This window comes from Syngnathus leptorhynchus, chromosome 4, assembly GCF_054491065.1.
Source record: "Syngnathus leptorhynchus isolate UIUO chromosome 4, UIUO_Slep, whole genome shotgun sequence".
In the NCBI taxonomy this organism is placed as follows: Eukaryota; Metazoa; Chordata; class Actinopteri; order Syngnathiformes; family Syngnathidae; genus Syngnathus; species Syngnathus leptorhynchus.
Genome location: NC_141198.1, coordinates 10207842 through 10229954, shown reverse-complemented (window position 1 = coordinate 10229954; position 22113 = coordinate 10207842). Strand labels below are relative to the sequence as shown.

At 41.3% G+C, this 22113-nt stretch overlaps 1 protein-coding gene across 1 annotated transcript in view; it reads right to left on the bottom strand.

Annotated features, from left to right (window-relative positions):
* Positions 1-21768, bottom strand: part of ank1a (ankyrin 1, erythrocytic a) — a 59022-nt gene extending 37254 nt beyond the window's left edge. The window contains exon 1 of the mRNA XM_085909649.1: positions 21477-21768. Coding sequence (XP_085765775.1) covers positions 21477-21602 — 126 coding nt within the window. The 5' untranslated portion in view covers positions 21603-21768. The remainder of the gene's footprint in view (positions 1-21476) is intronic.
* Between the last annotated feature and the right edge of the window lie 345 nt (positions 21769-22113).

The window sequence follows — 22113 nt, the reverse complement described above, 5'->3', positions numbered from 1 at the left end:
CTCGTTGAAGCCAACTGAGACCTTGATCTGGTGCTTCGACACAATGCCCTCCCCTCCCAAAAAAAAAACCCCAACCCACCAGCGTTTAATCTGAATTTTTCAAAGCTGGTCTTCATAACCCTGAGATAAAAATGAGTGTTACAATATTTGAATAGGCCATGGCCTTTCACATGTAAATGACACCCTGCACCCCCTAGCTGAAACAAATTACAACCAACTGCTGGTGGTTGGATGTGAATGGGCGTTCTAATGTAGTCTGCATCTACAGTGGGCCGGGGAGCAGCTGGGACAGAGAAACTGAGACGGGGGAGAATTTATATGACAGTGCAGAGTGTGACAGTTTGCTTTTCTTCATATTGAATCTGCCATGCAAGCACAGTGTGACGAATGGGGCTTGGCTTCCAGAGCATCTGTCTCCGAGGACTAAATGAGGGCTAGTTAGAGCTGTGGGGGCCCTTCTCCAATATTAATAAGTGCTAATAGTAGCAGAGGGGCCACGGCCTTTTTCACGGGTCACAATACACGACTATGATTTTTAGGAGGGGGCATACAAGGCGGGTTGATGAAGAGGCTTGCGTTCTCTCATCACCAAGCGGCTAGCTCAATTATCAGTGTAGACCGAAGCCATATCAAAACAACAAGAATATTATTTGGCTTATTTTGTCATGATCTTAATTGTCGTGAAGTGTGTAACTTACACCACATCTTTTTGACTTGGAAAAAAATGTAACTCCATTTTTCATTTAGGTAAAGTTGGTCTTGTCATTAGCCGAATGATTAAGTCTTTAGTGCGGCATGTAGTCCACCCCACCCGTACAAGGGAAAATATGAATCAAAGGAGAGAAGGAAATATGCAACTGCCATAATGAGCAACACAGGAAAAGTATTATCAGCATTGTTTTGAACAGCCAGTTTACTTGCTTCCACTTGCCTTCCATTGTATCGGCATAGAGTGAACCCAATCCAATTTCTTGGCTTTTTTTCTTGTTTGTTTCTTCATATTGCTCCATCACCATTGGGAGCAATATGGAGATAGAAAGGGCAGGATTTGTAATTTGGGATAGCAATAGCGAGGAATCGAGGGGAAAAAAAGATCTGGAACAAGTTTCCCAGCAGCCTAATTGCACTTAGATGAACTCTCTTCCACTTTGTGAAAATGGATTCAAGATCATCTACAAGATAGTTGCAATAAAGCCATTGGTAGACGAGTCCCAAACTGTTTACATAGATAAAGACAGACAAAAGACAGACACAGCATGTGGATTGCTGTCACATTGGAAATACACAAGAGCCACAATACACACAAACAGTGACATATCAAAGGTAAGGTAAAAAGCATGCACAACCATGATGAGGCGGCCAAAAAGCGCATCGGCAAACAGACATAGCACAGACAGTTGACTCGCAACTACCTAAATGCTAATACGCTGACGATGCCATGCAAAACTGAGAACAAAACATGCACACAATGCATTGATAAGTTTGATTGCAAAGACACATACGCAACACACAAACACACACACACACACACACACACACACACACACACACACACACACCCTCTTGAATTTGATTTAAGCCTGAATACAATCACAGCGATACAGATGAAACAAGCATATTTACTAAATTAGAAGAACCCACAGGAAAAATATTTTGCGTTATCATTAGTGTGAACCTCTGCTGCATCAACTACTATGTGTCGACAGGTATTCTAAGAACAAGCTATATTTTGCCCGTGGACTCTTGCCATGTAATATGCTGATTTGAGCACACCAGTTCCTGTGATATCACAAGACACTGAGAAAGATGTTAATCTCAAAACAAACACACTTGTGTCTCTAACATGAAACAAGAACAAAAAGGTTCTACACGACATAAAACAAAAAAACCTCACCAAATAAATGAAACGTGTAAATCAGCACGTTAGTACAATAAGTCAAGCAGGGACAGGGAAGAGTGAAAACGCTCCAGCGTGACCCACCACGACACCTGTATGACTGAATTAGCTCACAGCACAACAGCACCACTTGAATGATCCAGCAACTACAATACCATAAGCAACAGAAGAAAAAGTGATACCAAAACATAAAACGACAGCAGCGGAGTGACACAAAATTTACATGACGGGATGACCACCAATACAGAATATATATATATACACATATTAATATATAAAAAAGCCAAATATACGTGTTGCAGATATTTACTTCATCATCATAGAGCCATACTCCTTGGCCATCGGGCATCTCAGAGCTCACACTACTGTCCTGATCGATTAGCCAGCGATGCACGGCGTGGGCCTAAAAGAACATACGACATAAAGACAGAGCCCAGTTAATAGCAACAGTGAGCTGCAAAAGATGGAGTGATAGAAAAGAGACAGGCAGGAGAGCAGTAGACACAACTGAAATCAGAAGCAAGGAAGATTAAGAGAGCAACAAATGTACATCATATTGAAACACGGGTAGAAAAGACAGAAAGGGTAACGCGAAGGGCGACCACTCAACCCAAAACTCCCACCCCCCACAAAAATATTCTGTCTTTGGGAAACAGGTAGCACGACACAATGATGTCACACATGCGATGGCCATCTGATGGCAATGGGCGAGGTGGTGGTGTTGATGCTCACAAATGAATCAGCTGAGTCATGGTTCAAGTGAATCTGGATTTCCTTCTTGGTTTGCTTGAGCATGTACGTTTACTTACCCAAAATCAGACCCCCACGTGTGTGGTGGGACAGATCAGCCCCCCCCCCATTAAAAGTACTGTGTTCTTCATTAGTTCATACGCCACACATTGACAAATATTTGTTGTGTAATCGTCCCACGAATAATAAAAACAAGACTCCTTCTAGTACTTTCACTTCAGTCACCTGGTGGATCAATTGTACGTGTCAGAGTAAATTTGATGCACCATGCATGTTCTTTTATTTTTTGGGTATGAGAGAAACTTTTATTCCATGACAATCAAATCAATCCCGCTACACAATTTTATTCATACTATTATTGATTATTATTGTTGCAGTTAAAGAGAAATTGTTGGGCAATATCTCAAATGGCACATTCATAAATGTGATGTTTGTCCACCTAATGATGATTGATAAAAAGAATTACAAGTCACTATTGTCTTACCAGAGTACAACTTTTGGCTACTATAGCCACCTTTGCTGGGAGCCATCACTGTACAACATGCACGCGCACACACACACAAACTCCCATCTGTTTCTCTCGACTGTTGTGGCGTCAGCATAAAAAAACAACAACAACCGAACACAGCGATTTTTGTGGCGTCAGGCACCGCTCTGCAGCAAAATGCATGTCAAAATTTGTACAATCTACAGATTAATCACCCTGTCATGGCCTCAACTACAATTGACTCACTGGCAAAGATATGGCACTTCACGATAAAGTGATGCTGGTAGGTGTACTCTTTGCAACAGCAAATTCCTTTTATACTAATTGATGATAAAGCTCAGTGTTGGCAACATGACGTTGTACCGTTACCAATGATGTAAACGCGTCCATACTTGAATCATATTTACAAATGGCCTCCCATCCATCCATCCATCCATCCGTCCATCCATCCATCCATCCATCCATCCATCCATCCATCCATCCATCCATCCATCCATCCATCCATCCATCCATCCATCCATCCGTCATTCAATCAATATAGGCAATAATATACATTTTTGGAGGCATCAACTACCCGCATTTTATTTGGGACAAGGTTCGGTCCACGTGAATGCTGGGGTTGTGAGACTCTTCTCCTTGTTTTCTACTGTCATTTAAATGCTGGCCAAAGTCATTGTTTAGTGCTGTTTTCACATTTTGAACTGCACTACACCAGAGTTTGCTTATATGCAAACTGAGACCTATCTCCTCAAGTTTGTTCGACTTTTTTTTTTTTCTAAAGCGAACTAAATGCGACAAGCGTGAACATAAACGCATAAAACAGGTCAGACATTAAAAGCAAGTCAGAGTGTCCTTTTCTCTGAGGATTCTTCTGAGGAAGTTTCATGTACTCTCATGAGATTCACTCATCAGGAGACGGGCAAAGGTGAAGTGTCAGCTACAACAGATGCAACAGTCAACACACAGCAGAGGACGACACACACACACACACACACACACACACACACACACACACACACACACACACACACACGGAGTCACCCCAAGGGTACAGTGAATCACACGGTGACAGCAGAGGCCAAAGCCTTTGAAAGGAAAGCCTAAAATAGACTAAACCAGGTGAAGGCACTGCAGCACATTGCATGGATTTACACACAAAGTTGTCACTGTTGCACTTGGCCGTGACCTTTCTTTCTTTCTTTTTGGGGGAGCTCGGTTGTTGGTGTCGTTGATGGTTTGTGAGGTCCTGTTTGTATGTTTGGGTGACCAAATGATATGCGGCGGCGTCATCTGCAGAGTTTGTGATGAGTTACAGAGCGTGTCAGCTTAAAAGGATAATTGGATTAAGTGGCAGACGGGTAGTGATGATGGGAGAAGAGGGGCAACGGGGTGGAGGATAAAGAGGAGGAGGTGGGAAACGGCTGCGGCTGAGGGGCTTGAGAGGTGCTGATAAGAGAAAAAGGCCGTTTCACTGAGGAGCCTTTGGGAGCCTTAGGGCAGCCAAAAAGACACAGAGGGAACTCAAAAGCGTTACGCTGTAGATTAGGAGGATAAAGGGGATAACACTCGTAGTCCCTGGACATCTAACTAGCAACGCCTTGCTATTTGGGTATACTCGATCGTATCAGAAAGAGCAGAGAAGAAAAAGCAGTGGTTACATTGACTGTATGAGAGCCTGATACATGAACAATAAAAATGTATAGATCTTTTATTTTCCTCTGAGTAGAGGAATTTAATTGAAAAATTCACATTGACTTCCTGCAGGAAAAAAATATATGGCTAGAGCGTAATTGACTTTACAGGCGTGGGAGTATTTAAAACTTTTTCAATTAGATTAGCCGAAAATGACTTGCCCAAACTAGCATGCTGACCATGACTTATGAAGTAAATTATCTGCGAGACTGCCAGGATTTCTGCTTGTAGGGCATTTTTTATTTTAAGAGTTGTTAGTTGGCTTTCTGCTTTCTGCACTCTCGCTATTTTTCTTTATCACATCAATATGTGGATAATCATTTGAAACTATTAGTCCCTAATTAGACTAAAAATTTGCATATTGTGAATTTTAATTTGGAAAAAAAGATTGTGCAACACCTGAACAGATGTGTTCTGTTTATGTGCCATACGAAGAGCCAAGCACCAAAGTAGCATACCTGAGCTCCATCATATACAATAATGATAATGAAGGTTTTATTATTAATCTGAGTGGCAAAGTGTGAGTCTGAAATGCATTTGCATTTGCTACATTGGTAGGGCTTAGATGCTCTAAACTTTAGAGCATGGGTTACCACCTCAGGCTCCAAGGACCACCTGAGTGGCCCACTGACCTGTTCTACAAATAGCTAATCAGTGATGGGACATTGCGATTCCCTAGGAAGGTTGTACAAGTGATCATTTGATCATGTGAAAATCCCCGTTTTTATCCGTCTCAGGGCTGGATACATTGCCCCATCACAAATCCTACGGCTCAGGTAACAACCAATCACGACTCAGCGTGTGAACGTCACATGACCAAAGTCAGAAATAGCTACATTCTAAGAATCCAAACTTTAAAGAATCAAATAAATAAAACATTACTTTGTGAAAGTTGCAATGGGTGAGAGGTTTTACATGTAAGCAGGTGTAAATGAAAAGAAAGGGTGAGTGAAAGTGTATTGCAGACAGCTGGCAAACAGAGCTCAGTGAGCTTGTGAGGTAAATTCTGGAAGGGCACAGTTTGAAGCTCCAGGTGGTATGGAAGGGAAAGATGGTGCAATTAACTCGATTTTCACGTTGGCCCTGCCTTCCTCACCATCTTGGCTCTTTGGTGTGACATCTTATTTTCCATAGACGTGGAAGGGTTTTAACATAGGAGTATGTGACACCATTGTGTACAGTGTATATACACGGGGTCAAGGTGCACTGTGAACTATGACATGATACTCAGTAAACAGTCATTCCCAACATGGGATTTGTATTGTTTGGCTGCTGTGGGTGGAAAAAGGTGAAGACCTTTGGATTTGATGTTTATCTATGACTTTGAGCTGTCTCTTTAAGTTTTTGTCCTCCTGTTTTTATTACACAGCAATGGTTTTCCATACCCAAGTGATTTATCCACTGATGCATTACCATAATAAAACACATGCATGAAAACAAGATAAACTCAAAAAGACAGCGTGGCCAAAAACCTGGATTTGAGAGGCTTATTTTCATCGTTCTTTCTTGCATTTGATTCTTTTATGTTGCGCTTTTCTTTTCGCTCAGAGAAATGGAAAGAGACATGTCTTTTCTTTCAGCCTGTGCCTCATTATTGTGCTTTCAGGTCTGGCCTTTTGTATGGGGCCAGCCTAGAGCCTTGCTCACGCGTAGTGGAACAGCCGGTGGATTACGCAGACTCATGTTAAGACTGCAACACTACCCGCAACCACTCCAGTAAACTCCCTTGCCAATTGCAGCACAAACGTTACATGCGTTAATCAGTGAAGCCAATAAAGAGCCATGCCAAGACGAAACCAGCAGGAACATCTGCTGTGCCACATACATCATCGTAAACAATACCTCCACCCGGGCATGGCTGTCATATTAGTGGACACAGTCTCATCTGAAATAATCAGCGTAAAATGTCTGATCGAAACATACAAAGGGCGTCATGCCACAAAATCCAACAGCAATAAGATTATAAGTTCAAAAGTGATCGACACTTGCTTTTCAGACGACAACATTTGCTTAACATTAGACCTATTAGAATATATTGTAATGTGAGAGAATACATTGTATGTTGTAAAACAGAGCACATTGAACTTTGTAAAGGACAAAATCATTATTAATCATAAGGAGAAACATTTATTTATTTATTTATTTATTTATTTATTTATTTATTTATTCATTTATTTACTTATTCATTTCAGAGTACACCAACATGTATGGTAGAAAAAGAATACTCGAAATTGTAGGTGTGAATAGGCCCAGGGATTGAAGGACAGTCATGTAGCTAGATAAAGGACATTTTGCCTCAGTTGTCACGGTTGGTATGATTTAATATCCACCCATCCATCTTCTCAACCGCTTTATCCCAACGAGGGTCACGAGTGTGATAGAGCCTATCCCAGCAGTGTTGGGGCGGTACACCCTGAATTCGTCACCAGCCAGTCGCATGACACACATAGACGGTTTGCTGTCGCATTACGAGCAATTTGGAGTGGTCAATCGGCCTACCGTGCATGTTTTTGGAATGTGGGAGGACATCGGAGCACCCACAGGCACATGGTGGACACAGGAAAGCTGGAGGCGGTTCGAATCCTGCACCTCTGAATTGTGAGGCGGACGTGCTTACCAGTGCGTTACCATGCCGCCATTGTTTCATATATTGTATAAAAAAAGGAGAGTAGGATAAAAATGCATCATAAAAAGATGTATTTCTTAATGAACTTAGCAGTCAGCAGAATGGGTCAGGAGCTTTGGAGTCCATCTATCAGAGCTGTTCTCTCAGCCTATCCAGCTCTCTCTGGGGACTTGAAACACTGAAGCCCCCCCCTCAATCACTGGCTCTAAATGAGCCCCACTGCACCTGCATGCTTACACACATGACAAAGTTAGACTAACCCTTTTTTTAAGGCTTTTCATGTGAACAACCAGCAACAGAGGACGAATACAAGGAACCTAACAGGAACATGTCCATCCTGCGGTGCTACAATGTGGATCAGGCATAAAATCCCATTCAGAGTGAGGCCATACCTCCTCACTTTGGAAAATTAAAACCATGAACTATTTCACTTCGGATTATCAAGTTGATGGCGCTAAGATCAACATATTAATATGCTTTGGACCTTAACAGTTCCTCGAGAGCTTTTTAGATGTTTCCCTTTTGAGCATTCGGCTTGTGCGATTGACAGCACTGCAGTGAGGTGGGATGGAAATGTGCTGAGTGTAAGATTGTGTGAGCTTGTATGATTGTATGATTGTAAGATTGTATGATTAAACACCAGCGTATTATAGGAATGTTGTCACGTTGCATCTTGATACTGATCTCATGCATAGACTTTGTATGTTTTCTATCCAGCAGTGGCTGCTATCCACTTGCATAAATAATTAACCATTAAATCCAAACTGCATGGTGTTAGCCCTTGAACAGTTTGAGTGGTCTTCATTTTTTCATGAACGTAGCTTTTTTCTCCTCTTCCATAGGAGGTATTATTGGTATTGTTAAATAATTGAGCAATTAAAACTTTTTGGGAAAAATAAGGCAGGCTATATAAGGAATGTAGAAAATGCATTAGCAAATTGTTGATACAAATTGTGTATCCAGTGTGTTTGTCCAAACTTTTAAACACATTGTGTCATTTTCTCAATGTATCTGTTTTTATGCCATAAGCCATACAAATAATTACTATGTCCTCCATTTTCAACGAATCCCAGTTTCCCTACTTGACAGATACAAATTTGGTGATTTTTGTAAAAGATTGCAATCTTGGTAGATCACGTGCAACAGCACGCGCAATCTGTTTGAGTGAACTCGCAATTTAGTGCCCACTAAGTGGGATCATTTTAAAGCAGGCCCTATGTGGGCGAGCACTTTGCGGCAGCTCTCAGATTCTGTGTGTAGTCGGCACAAACAAGACATCCAACTACACTTGTACACATAACAGAGCAGGGCACAATGCACGGACCGTATTGTAAACCTGATCTTGAATAAAGCCAAGCACATGCCTGCAAATATGACCTGTTCATTCGAGTAGATCCATCCTCACACATGCGGCACAGTCATGCACACGCAGCAGGAAAGCTGAATGCATCTAAAAATAGCATCGCATTTGCACCCCACCGTCATCATTATTCCTTTCATCGTCCTTATCAGCAAAGCGGGCCTCATTCAGTTCGTGGACAGTCAAAACGCTTTCATGGTCTCACCACCCTCACAGTCTCTGTTTTCAGTACTAGTTCTCTATCACGTAAAAATTCAAACTTGTTTTCCCAAGGTCACGTCCCCTCTTCTTCTTCTTTTTTTCTTGCTTCGAAAACAATGTTAGCCGACACCCGGACACCGGACCAGTGTGAAGGACGAGAGCGCTCGGCAAAGGGACATATGTGAACAAGTCACAAGGTCACCCAAATCCGCAGTAGCTGGCAAACAAATTTAACTCGTGCAACAGACTATTGCACTTCATTATGAAGCATACAGTCTATAAAGTAATACTGTGGATAGAGTATAGCTCTTGATTTGCTGATTTGACTCTGTTTGATGTATGGATATCAATTTGTCATTCTGTTCCAAACTACAACTGTTCAAATAGTATGTTTAAAGTAACATTTTAACATTCTGAATAGTGTAACATATTTAGGCAATACATTTAGCATTAGTGATGGTGGCTTAAGCATCTGGAATGCGAGTTGTGCAATTGAGTTAATAAAGTGAACAAATATAAAACTGAATCCTCACAGCATAGTAAATGGCCGCCTATTCGGTTCACTATTCACAAATTCAAATATTTCTATTGAAACTGTATTCAGTATATGAAAAACTCACATATTCGTGTTTTGTGGCCTTACTGTAACATTCAAGTAACAACAAGATACCACAAGATGGCGACAAAGACTTTGTTAAATAGAAAAGTAATCATTTTTGTCATAGAATTAGCAGGCAATTATCTGATATTTTCTGAACGCTACTCTACTACACTACTTTAATATGCTAATATTTGAAGTTTTTGTGTGAGCTTAGCAGCATATTTTGCTGAAATTCACTTTTAGATTGATTTCACTATTTTTTGGTCTTAATTTGGTGGACTGAACAGCATACAGAGAGATATTCAATCCCACAGATTCATGTATGAGTCAAATCCTATGTAATCCCATTGCTTGACTGGGATACAATTAAAAGAGAATCAACCATGTTCACATTTTTCCACTAACCCTTTGAAAGCCCTGTTTTTTTGTTTTTGTTTACTCAGTTAATAACTTCCTGGCCTTTGTAGTCGATTCTTTTGTTCATAACAAAAACCTAAATTAACTTTTCGGTACATTATTCAAGCAAGGAGAAACACAAAGAAAACGTCACTAGTGCTGCACACCTGCGGCCTGTGAAAAACACACACTTCTCTTTTCACCCAAAAATATTGCGCTCTCACAACCACAGAGGAGACCCTCAGCAAAAAAGGGAACACTTCAAATGGGATTTCAAGGACATGAGTAACTGAAGTGGGTTGTCAAAGCCATGCAATAGAAAGTACCAAACATGGAGAGGACTTGAGGTGGGACAAGAAAGAAAAGCAACACGTAAAAGCATAAGAGCATGCCTGAGAAAGCTGAGTGGATGGAAGGAGTGAGAACAATAACTGGATAAAGAAAAACGGAGAGTGGTTTGGATGTGTGAGGAGAGCAAGCATTGTAACAGAAGGCTCGAATGAAAGCATGAAAGTGAAGATGTGGGAGTTGATGGCTCTTTTGAACGACTACAAGATATGAGCAGAAATGAGCATGACATAAAATATTACATCTCCATTTTATCTTGACCCTTCCTTTATAATGAGGACATTGAGTGAAAATGTACATAATGAACCTTTTTGACTAGAACCTGTGAAGAAAAGGCTTTTCAAAACTGAAAAATGGACCGCAAGCCTTAAAACAATATCGACTGTAAGCAGCACTTTTGTTTTCTCTCTTTCTAAAATAAACAATGCAGCATGAAAAAAAAGACAAGCTACCACCCAACACCGTCCCCAATATGCGGCATTCAGCTCCACTCTATTACACTCAAGCTGCTATTAATCTCTGCCAAACGTGTCCTTTTGCCAGTAATGCCAAACATGTGTTTGCACACAAGTACTCTCCAGAACTTGTGAGTGTGTTCGGGTGTCCGATGCATTTCAATTGCTGTCGTTGCAACTGAGCACACACACACACACGCACACACACATGCACACGCACACGCTTCAATGGCGTTATTAGATTGCTATTGCACAAATTAGTTCTCTAAAAAAAAAATTGTACACTATAAATGTAGTAATGAATATAGTATAGTATAACATTGATATAATACTAATGCACTACAATTTATTGTGGCCGTCACAAATAGATGTATAATTGATTTATGTGTTGTTTTTTTTTAAATCCTCTACTCGAGCCAAAGCAGCGCCATCATAATTTCTTTATCATACCAAACCTTAGTTTTAGTTAATCTACAATAATTCTGGAAGAGGCTTTATGGTTAAAGTGGACAATGATATAGAAACACTTGATAACCAAACAGCAACTTTTCAGAACTTTTCTTTATAAATGATACCTTATAATTACAATTCAATTTCCTACATGACATATACATGTGAGATGTACAGCATAATCAAGTTAAGTAAAAAATCGGTTTGCTAAGAGAGAGTAGCAAGACACTTATTTCTTGTTGAATTTCTTTCAAAGCTAGGAACCGTAGGTTACCATAAGTATCCTTTGGCTCATTTCAAATGACGTCTTCGATGACGGCACATGATAAATACAAATATCAATATATTTTCTGGAGTTCCACAGATACGTCCGATTTCCCGTTTACTTCCATCAACTGTTACAAACAGCACCTCTGTGAGTTTTCTGTTATCACTACGGTATGACACCAAATTGGTATATCGACTAAAATATCGAAAGATTCCGTCTATCTGGACTCTGAGAGCAATTAGATCTCTGTGATTAGATTCCTGCCTACAAAGCCTCAATTGTCCTCATTGGTGCACTGGCACTTTAAGTCAGTCTTACAGTACATCTATTTCTTGTTGCATTACTACTGACCAGAGCAGAAGATCAAGACAAACATCCAATTATTATCGATCGGATAGCAACTGTTTTACTGACTGGCCAACTATCTTAGCATGAATGGACTACTCAAATGCTGATTTAGTTGCAGTTGTACTGGTTAAGTCCTTCATGTAACTATAATGTCTATCTCCTTCCCATTAACTCTCTCCTTGTTTTTATTGCTATTTGTGAACCATTGAAAGTGTCTCAAGAAGAGACAATGTGTACCAAGTGTTCACCGAATAAATATAACAATTGCCTTGATGGAGTACAGCAGAATTGCAACACACACAAATCCAGATTTATTTATACTACTGATAGATCAGTTTGCTCTGGTCGAGAAACTGAATTACCTTGCCGGGTCATAAATGACAACATGTATCTTGAGAGCGGGTGGATGACGCTCACCTCTGCTGTCTTTAAATCATTCATGACCCTGCACCAGACCAGTAACAATCTGCGTCTCCGCACCGAGAGTCAGCCTGCCCCACCAGATTCATTGTTTCATTCTTCTCACTAAAACTGCCCTTCATAGATAACATATATTTTTTAAAAATCACAGTTATTGTTTGTTTCCTTCCTATTACTCCATTCACCTCTTCTCTGTCCTTAGTGAATGCATCACTAGCGTTCCAATAAATCTCATCTGCTTGCAGTGCGGGAAAAAAGAATAACCTACACTTTATGATTCCTGCGGGTAGAATTCCCTGTTTCCCCATATCCTCTTTGAGGTGGTTGTTTAAATGATTCAAAAAATGACATAATCGGAGGTCTTCCACTTGACGAAGTCGACCCCCACATTTTTTTTAAAATAAATTATATGCGTGCAACCCAACTAATCGAAAGTGTTCCGAATGTATCATATGCAGAATTTGAAATGTTGCCTCTTGCTGTTGATTGAAAATGACATCATCACAGATGCCAGAACTCAGTTCCAACTCATCGCTGCTCACCAGTTTTCTGACGCCGAGTCATAATTGGCTGTTACCTCAAAGCCGGCAACTGTGATGTCATTTTCAGTTGACAGCAAGTGGCAAACTGGCCACTCCCTGAGTTGGATCAAAACAGCTCATTTGTTATTTTTCCACAAACGCAATATTAATCAGAATGCTGTTTTTTAGACTCATGGGGACATATACAACAATTATTGTTAAAAATTTGGCGGTTGATTTCCCCTTCAATAAGACGCTCATTGCTGATTTCAACATAAATATGCTGCAGTGGTGAGGTTATTTATAGAAGTTGCCCAACTATCAGTGCTGAGAGCAAGTGTTGACTTGAGGAGGAAGCTGCACAGAACTTACAATATGCTTTACGAGCAGTGCACTGGTGTTTTCCAAAATTGCCTTAATTGCTGCTCAATGTCATCACGAGCTTAAGATTTGATTGACCATCAGGGTTAACAGGGTGTAGCTGTGGAATTGTTTCACTGATGCATACTGGGAAGTTATCGGTTCTTTAACATCTAATTTGCACTCTTTGTCAAGTGCATTGCCGAACAATAATGAATAATTGATGAGTCTGCGTACCAGTATTGCAGAGCCGCGTTGAATTGCTGCATTGGAAGTGAGGGAAAGGCGGGTGTGACGTATGCACACGTTTACGTGAGTATGTGCGTGTTTGTCTAAAAATAAACACTCCTTGGCTATCTCTAAGCACCACAAACACCATAACTTGGAAAAACATTAGTGTTGCATTCTTGAAAGATTCCATCCTTTCATTCCTCAGTGAGGAGTGCTGCCCTCCAGCACAATCTCATGCCATTGAGGCTTCAGGCAAATTAGAGCTCAGACCAGCAGGGGGAGCACAACCAGTTAATTCTTAACACTTCTTAGCAAATGTGGTGGAATAGCAGCAGTAAGACATAAAGTAAGACATTGCAATTTTCCTTTGGCTCACACCCAGCTAAATAGATTGTGTTATTATTTTTTCAGCATTCCGAAAAGACTTGAATCTCCATAAACCCTAAGAAAACTGACTCTAGCATCTTTATGACAAATTGCTGTAGGATTCTAAAATAGGGCAAACCTGTTGGTTGTCTAGGATTAGAACTTTAAATGCCTAATTCAAAAGGATTTGCATTAAGTGTAGTGTGGAACACTTTATCAGACACACAAAACAGATTTTTTCACTCCCGCACACACCTCAGCTCAGTATGAGGATATTCCGAGCACATTGCATAACCACCGAGGCTGAAGGTCAAGGATTCCACAAGTCTCTAAAAACAAGTGTTAAAAATAAACGTGATGCAGAAAACTGAATCTGAGAGGAAAAACTCAAGGTAAACATGTTAAAGACTCATTAGAATTTGACCTTTCCCTTTTTGTGACTGTTATTCAAATTGAGAAATGTGCCCACATACGATGTGGTACGAGGGAATAAAGAAAGTGATGAGGTGGGTCTTGTTTCCTCGCCTCAGCAGGATGCAAGAATGCAAAAGTGACTGAATTGGAGTGGCGGCAAGCGACGTAGGCAAAGAAAACAGATGAACTTGAAAATTAGCTCATCCTTAGCAGTAAACACAAATTGTATATTTTAAGTGTCCACTTGTATCATTTTATGTTTAATAGCAGAACTGCCGATTTTTTAAAATCCACAATGAATCTGCCAGAAATCGCTTTTAAATAAGAAGGACAATGTGTCAATCTACCGTAAGGGTCAGCGAACATCCCAGAGGCCATATGGTCCTACAAACAAAAACGATTAGGTACATTGGCTTCTCTTACTCACACATGCATGCACACTTATGGGTGTACATGCAATTAAGTGTCTTTGCCAAAGGAGTGCAGAGGCCAAAGTCACATTGCTCTCTCTTCTAACAAATTATTTCTCCATTACCAGCAACTAAGCACCCTGAGATGCCTCAAGCTCTGCTATAGATTGGCTTGCACTTGCACTAACTCTGCAGCAAGGAAAATGCACCAGGGGCCAAGAAAACCAGGGAAGGAGCGGCTTGACTGTGTGTCGGCTACAGGAAAGAGGAGAAGATGAAGAGAGACAAATGCTGAGTTGTCAGAATATGACTCGGTCATCGATAACAATGAATAATTCACAAAATAATCTTCATCTCACTGACAATCCACTGTCCGAGTCAAAAAAAGTGTATGGCCATGTGGTACATCAGAGTAGGTAGTAGATAATTAGAAATAGATAGAATAGTAATTCAAGAGGGCAAGTAAAAGGCCAGGCTTGGTACTTTGTGTCAAAATATTTTCCTCTGACCAATTACAAGAATTTATACAGGCTATTTACACCTCTTTTTTTTTAATCGATGCAACCGTGACTTGTGTGTGTGCGTGTGTGTCATCTAACAATCAATTCTCATGCTTTACAGTACAATACAGTACAGTAGATGATGTCAGCCTTACTCAAATGAAAGCCCTCTCTGTGAGCACTAGGTGGCGACATCCTACACCCACGGAGGTTGCTGACTAAGGTCTTGCTGACAGTGAGTGGGTGTGCCAAGTCTACATGAATGTGTGTAGTAACGTGATCCGGTTGGAGGTGCATTTGACCTTGTGGAGTTACTGCAATCACACAGATTCTTTTCCATCTGAAATAGACCCCCCAGAAGCCCACAAATATATTTCAGCAAAAGAGAATGAAACCAAAATGTAACCTGAAGGGTTTTTTTTTGTTTGTTTGTTTTGTTTCCAGTCTTTCAGACTTTTTTTCAGTCTTTGCTGTATACTCCTGTGTGACTCTAAGAGAATGTGAGCAGAAGAGGTGTTGAGATCAGAAATCCTGCAGTGGTGTAACTGCAGCAGAGCGCTGGAAAAAAGGAAGGAGAGTCTATATTGGAGCAAGGGAATTGATTATAGGAGGGATACACACTGAGGTGAGGAGAGAGAGGAAGGGAGAAAGGCGTGGGCACCTGCCTCTGCATCAGCTGGAGGAAAAAAAAAACTATCTCTAGGGTCAGCCAATTAGAAGGAGGGTGACACGACTCTCCTCGCAGCTAGCTAGTAAATCCTGCGCCACTCTATGTGCCACGTGCCTCTGCTCTATAAATGCGAGGGCCCGCCCAACGGTTTGTTTCATATTCGGTAGAGCAACGGAATGCACGGCGGGGATATATATAATATAATATATATTTGTAATGATTTTTTTCCTCCAAGGAAAACAAGCATGGCAAAAAAGAACACCCAAAAGTGTTGGTTTTTTTACTTACTAATATCCTTGAGAATTTTTATTCAAAAATCCTTTCCATGTTTTGAGTTTTCAAGGGCAAAAAACCCACACACACTCTCATCAAAAAAGGACTATGTTGTAATAGATGTGCTAAAAATGCTGGCATCTTAAGTAAATGATGAAAGATGTATCTGGTTAACGGAATCACAGCTCTCGTGTTCTCTTGTTTTTATTGGCTGTCCTCCTACAGAGGAGAATCAAATCAAAAGTTAAATCATTTCTTCCCCTCGCGAGGATACGGATAAAGGAGTTTACAAATGGCTAAGCTTTTAATAATTGGGCGATGATGCTACGACACAGTGATGACTGGACAACTCAAGAAATCTGCATTGCACTCAGTCAAATGTCATTTAGGAGCACTGAGTATCCTTGGAAGCACATATAGGCCACGGACAGGTCGGCATCATAGAATCCTGTTGTAACACAGATTGGTTTCAGGTTTCATGCATTTACACGACAAACAGTCTGACAATATTCAGTTGTAGTTTATGAAATAACGCAGACATATGGACATTCAAAAGAGAACATGAATTGAGTGAAAATGTGCACCATAACAAACACACATGACAGAAGTAAGATGTATTTCAGTAGTGCTATTTCTTTTTTTGAAAGAATCATTGAACTACTGCTCTGCTGAGCAGTCAGAATAGGGATATCATTTGACTCAATATCATATATTGGTCAAGAAATCTTTTTACAACTATTTTAACAGTCAATGATTTTATTTTCTAACAAAACAAACAAACATAAAAGAGAACAAAGAACCTGGACCCCAAAGATGCAGAGATGAATTTGTCTTGCCATCCTAAACCTACATTACTGTATTTAAATTCCATCTCTCTGTTGATTTGCAAGATCTGCTTGGATGAAGTTCAACATCTTACGTCATGGCGTTTTTCCATTCATTCATTCATTCATTCATTCATTCACAAACCACAAGACTGACTCCACAGCACAGCTGCTGGTTGCATTTAAGCAATCCACACTATCGCTTCAAGACCACGCTAATGAATTTTTGTGTCAAAGACATGAGATTTCATTTTTAAAATAGTCTTGTAGGACAATCCGAGTAAGCTAAGAGCTCATCAATGGGGGAGCGGATCCGAGACTTCCCAGGCTTATATCTCATGGATGTCTCAGAGAGAGAGAGAGACTCTGCAGAACCTGCAGCATCTGTGAGCAATAAGCACGTGATTCCACCACCTGTCTTTTCCCTCTCTGCTCTCTCATCGACAAGGATCTTAAAGACAGATCTGCACAGCAAGAAGCTTTCTGTTAACAGCAATTATCTGTCCCGTTACTCACTGACTGTATTGCATCTGTATTAGTTTCCATCTCTTCCGTTTTATTTTGGCGTTACGAGGATACATTTCAATAACCACGATCGCTCTCTTTTCATCGAGTTATGTAATAGCTGCACTGTCAGAATAACAATTGAGGGGAGAGATTAGCGCAAGTGGCCAAGGAGAGACGTTGTGAGGAAGACGGGAGAGAGGGAGCCACTTGACGGAGAGTCTGAGGAAGCCCCTCTCAATATGACACATCATTTCACGTGCTGTCTCGGAAATAAATAGATTATGTGCTGCAGTGGGAGGATGAACAAAGGCAGATGCTGCCGTCATTTGGGTTTAACGCTGGGACTGGCGCAGTTGTGCCTATGTGTCGGCTCAGCTTTATTTACCATCGGCAGTCACGTGGATTTGTGCTTTTATGACACAGAATTTCCAGCTTGTTCCAATGAATCATTACAGTCGCAAAAAAAGTCCATCAGTGACAGAATGAAAGTGTTTCACAACTAAATACTCAAAAGATTTAGAGTTCTGGGAAAGCCCGACCCCCTGCAGAGAAGGAGAGCCAGCTGGATGTTTGATGTTGACTCTTTTCTCTTCTCATTCATCTGTTTTTAGAAGAGAATTTAAATCAACGTAACAATAGGGGCACACTTCTTCTTGAAGAAAATAAACCTGAACGGCTTGGGGCAGATACACGCTGTGTGATGCTTCTGAATTTGAATAGGACCAGGACATTGCAAATAAATGACGGTGGGCAAATGCACATTAGGTGACATAGCACAAGGACTCGTTGTGGTGTGAATTTTTGGAGCTTGTATTGCATTCTGAGGCTCCTCATACAGTAGCATAGAACTGCAATTCAAATTTTCAATCACTACAAAACCAGTGGCCAAGACCTTGGTACTGTGGAGTTCCACCGCCTCACCCAGTGAGCTTTGGCTCTAACAGCTACAAACCTCTTCTCTGCAACCTCATGTGAAAAAACCTGAAGAAAGAAGGAGGGAGTGGTGTTGTTGGTGGATTGGCCTCATGTGCATCTTGCGTTGCAATGTTAATTAAAGAAGTGTACGCTGTAGCTCCCGGCCAACCTGCCCATGCAGCATTCATATACAATCAGTTCCAGCCTCTGTCAACCTAAACGAATGCCTGGACCAAGCCTGCTGAGTCAACTGACTGTGGGCTTCCACTGGGACACCCGAACGCACACTCCATCAATTCAAAGGACATGGAACTGACACAAGTGATTTACAACCATTTCCCTGAATACTCTCCATGGTAAAACTATTGCCTAATCTTAACCTAAACTTGACTTGACCTGGACATAATGACACAGGAGCTCACAAACGTAATGACAAGTAATGGCTCAAACGTTCATCTGTAATTAATAATTAGGGCCCAGTATAGTGTAATATCTCTTCAAATCCAACAAATAAAATACAAGAGAAACGTGCTCTTACTTGCATTTTCCATTTCAAAGATAATCGTTTTTCCCACAAACTGTGCTCAAATACAGTAGATGGTGATGATGACGGCAATATTCTCAATTATTCAAAGTCTAATTGGCTAAACAATCTCAGGATCAACAATTTAATCATCAATCATTTGAAATTATAGGTGACTGCAAATGTTACATGCTGTAGCAACACAAGGCTGAGTTTGCTTAAAAGTGAAACTGCGCCGTGAGTTGTGCAATCAATCTATCAAATGAAGAGAATAAACTATTCGGGGTAATTTACAAAGTACAGTGAGCCTACCTGTATTGGTAAAACAATTAGGTACCAGATTGTGATGTTGTCTAGGCTAGGAAAGTGCTCACTGCCTTTTACAACTCTCCACTCAATCCCAACACACAGAAAGCCGTGTTTAAAATATAGCTGACTTTGCAGAGGTAATTAGGGCTACATCTTTGTCCATAAAACTGACTAACTAATGAGATGATGAATCAGTCAGCCAATAGCAAAAGTGCACTGCCAGGGGTTGGAACTACAGATGGATTTCTTCAAAAATGTTCACTTTAATCTCTGATAACAAGAATCCCGTTAAGCGGACAGACATGATCAGACTCCAGTTGCTCAGGCTTAGTCACCACTGCAGCACCACTAATCCATTGCAGCAACCTGCACGCACACACACACATATGCATTAACATTGCATCAACACTTAAGACAGCTATTACAATCTCTCTCAGACATTGGCACAGGTAGCTCTGAGAAAGGAAGAGAGTTTGGAAGGCAGCGAAAAGCAGACAGAGGCAAAACTTGAATTCAAACCAACTCAATCTTTATGTAATAGAGAGACTGGGGTCTTTTACCTTCAAGAAGTGCTGCAGCCAACACCTTTGTTCTCCACCGTCTACATTGGCAAAGTAGCTGTAGTGCATACTGACCAGACAGATTCCATTAATGAGCCTTACTTGTGAGTGCGTACCACTAATGGGTCAGGACTGCCACAACTGTCTTTCATCGCAATTTCCCGCCTTGTATCGAACCATCTGACTAAACAGCAGACTATACACGCCAACGGTGACCTTTTAGTCAAATCAAGACACAGACGACATATACAATCATGGACAGCGCTCCTCAAACGGTTGTTCATGATAAGTGTGCGTGAATGTTTGTCAAACAATGATTAGGTCGAGTCCAGTCCTCACCCACAACCTTGAACAATACGAGAATTGAGGAATAAACAACATGCTTTAGACAGTTCCTCACATGAGAGTTGCTATCTTGATAGAAAACCCTAATGTAGCTGCAACATAACATCATCATATTAAATTTGAATTTTCTCTGTTATTAGACCTCAATGTTTATTATGGCGCTAATAAAATATAGCGTGGTGAGCCATAGTTGCTTTTTACAGAAAGTCACTTTGACAAGGTATGAAAAGGTTTGACAAGGCATGCATTAGACATAAACAGTTTTTTTTTTTTGGGGGGGGGGAGTTTGGAGAGGAGGGTGGAAAGGCTTATTTAAGCAACTCAAGCTCCATGATTATGTAACTGATATGGGATCCCTGAAACAATGCACATTGAGTCAAACTTGGGCTGCATTAAGAGCCTCAGCATAAACCTCAGCCGTGATCATGCATATTGTTAGAGCGCTGCAGGCTTTCCCTACTTACATTCTACTCTTCCCAGACTCTCACACACACACGTGCAAAAAAATGCTTTGTTCTCACACTTCTGTACATGTAGGAGAGCTCAAGAGCACAAGTTGACGTCAACAATATGAGTTCGGCGTTCTTGCGCAACGCTGAAGCCAAACTGCCTTCCTTTGTTTTGAGATGGCTACCAAATGAAAAATGTAAGCCTCCCTGAACTCGAGGGAGGGTGTAGTTATGTGTTTGGCCACAACACTCTACTGCATCAGCACCAGATTGGTTTTCAGCCAGCTTGGCACTATGCACATTGACAGGGTTGCTGATGAGCTATTTCCAACCAACACTAGACAGCAGATGACTCATTTTAATGTCAACAAAAATTGAAACAGGGGTAGTAACGCCGCCGCGCACATGCCAGTTTTAGCATAGGTCCCTGCAGTTGGCGAGTGACGGAGCAGTGATTTCTTGTTTACGATGAGCTTTGGCTTTCCATGGGAATCCTCAGACAGAAAACAGAAGCCTGCAGGTATTCCACCACTGCAGGATTTCCAAAGCAAAAAGCTAAAACGCAGGTCGGCGCACTGGCCACTAGATGACTCGTGTTCATGTCAAATATGACAAGTACCACAGTGAAAATTTAAAGAGTGGATCGAAAAAAGTGTAAACAGGGACGGAGACAGGGAAATTGCTTCCTTGGCAGACAATTGATTGAAGACACTCAATAAACTGGGCATTAAGGAAGGATTAGGAAAGCATGCAGTGTGCTGGAAGGTTTCCCGTGTTTGTATGTACATGACATACATGTGTGCCAGGGAGGATGTGAGTACACACAGTGGAAACACAGCATGACTGGTTTTCCATGTGTGCCCAGGCACCCCAGACTAGTTAGCAATGGGAGGGGGGGGGGGCATCTCAAGCTTTGAAGCCCCCCTCTCTCCCTTCCTCCCTCCATCCCGAATCTACCCCATCCCTGACTGACTAAGACACCTGCGTATCATCCCAGTACCTTGCGCTTTTTATCCCGTGAGCGGCTCCTCTTCTTGACCTTTTCCTCTTCTTTCTCTTTGCGCTCCTGCTCTGCTTGGGCTTCTAAATCCTTGTTTTTGCGGAGGTGTTTGGCCGCTTGAGCCATGTCGCTTGAAGGGGTCTGGGTGGCGTCGGCGTGTCCAGTTCTTACGGTGCTGGGACTTTTACCCGGCGCGTGCCAACACTAGCGCTGCTGCTGCTGCTGCTGCTGCGTTCCTCTATGGTCCTGTAGAGTCTGAGCGTGCTCACTCTGCCTCTTACTCCTCCTCCTCCTCCTCTTCAGCAGTGCAGTCACAAACACACACACATGCGCTCACACACAGCGGCAGTCCTCAGCCGTCTGCTGAGGGATGCGAATGCAGCACAGCACTCACTCGATCGTTAATGTACACTTTCCTTCATTCCTTTTTTTTTTTTTTTTCCTGCAGCCTTCGCCACTCGTGTCCCTCTGCAAGAAAAGACAGAGAAGTGTTTCTTAAAAAAAAATGAAATCAAGAGGATGACTTCCCTTTTTCTTGTCCATTACTACACTGTGTTTTCTGTATCCATCCACCCCAATGAGTAAGATAAGGAACGCTCAGTTCGGAAAAAGCTTCAGAGTCTTTTAATCAAAGGCT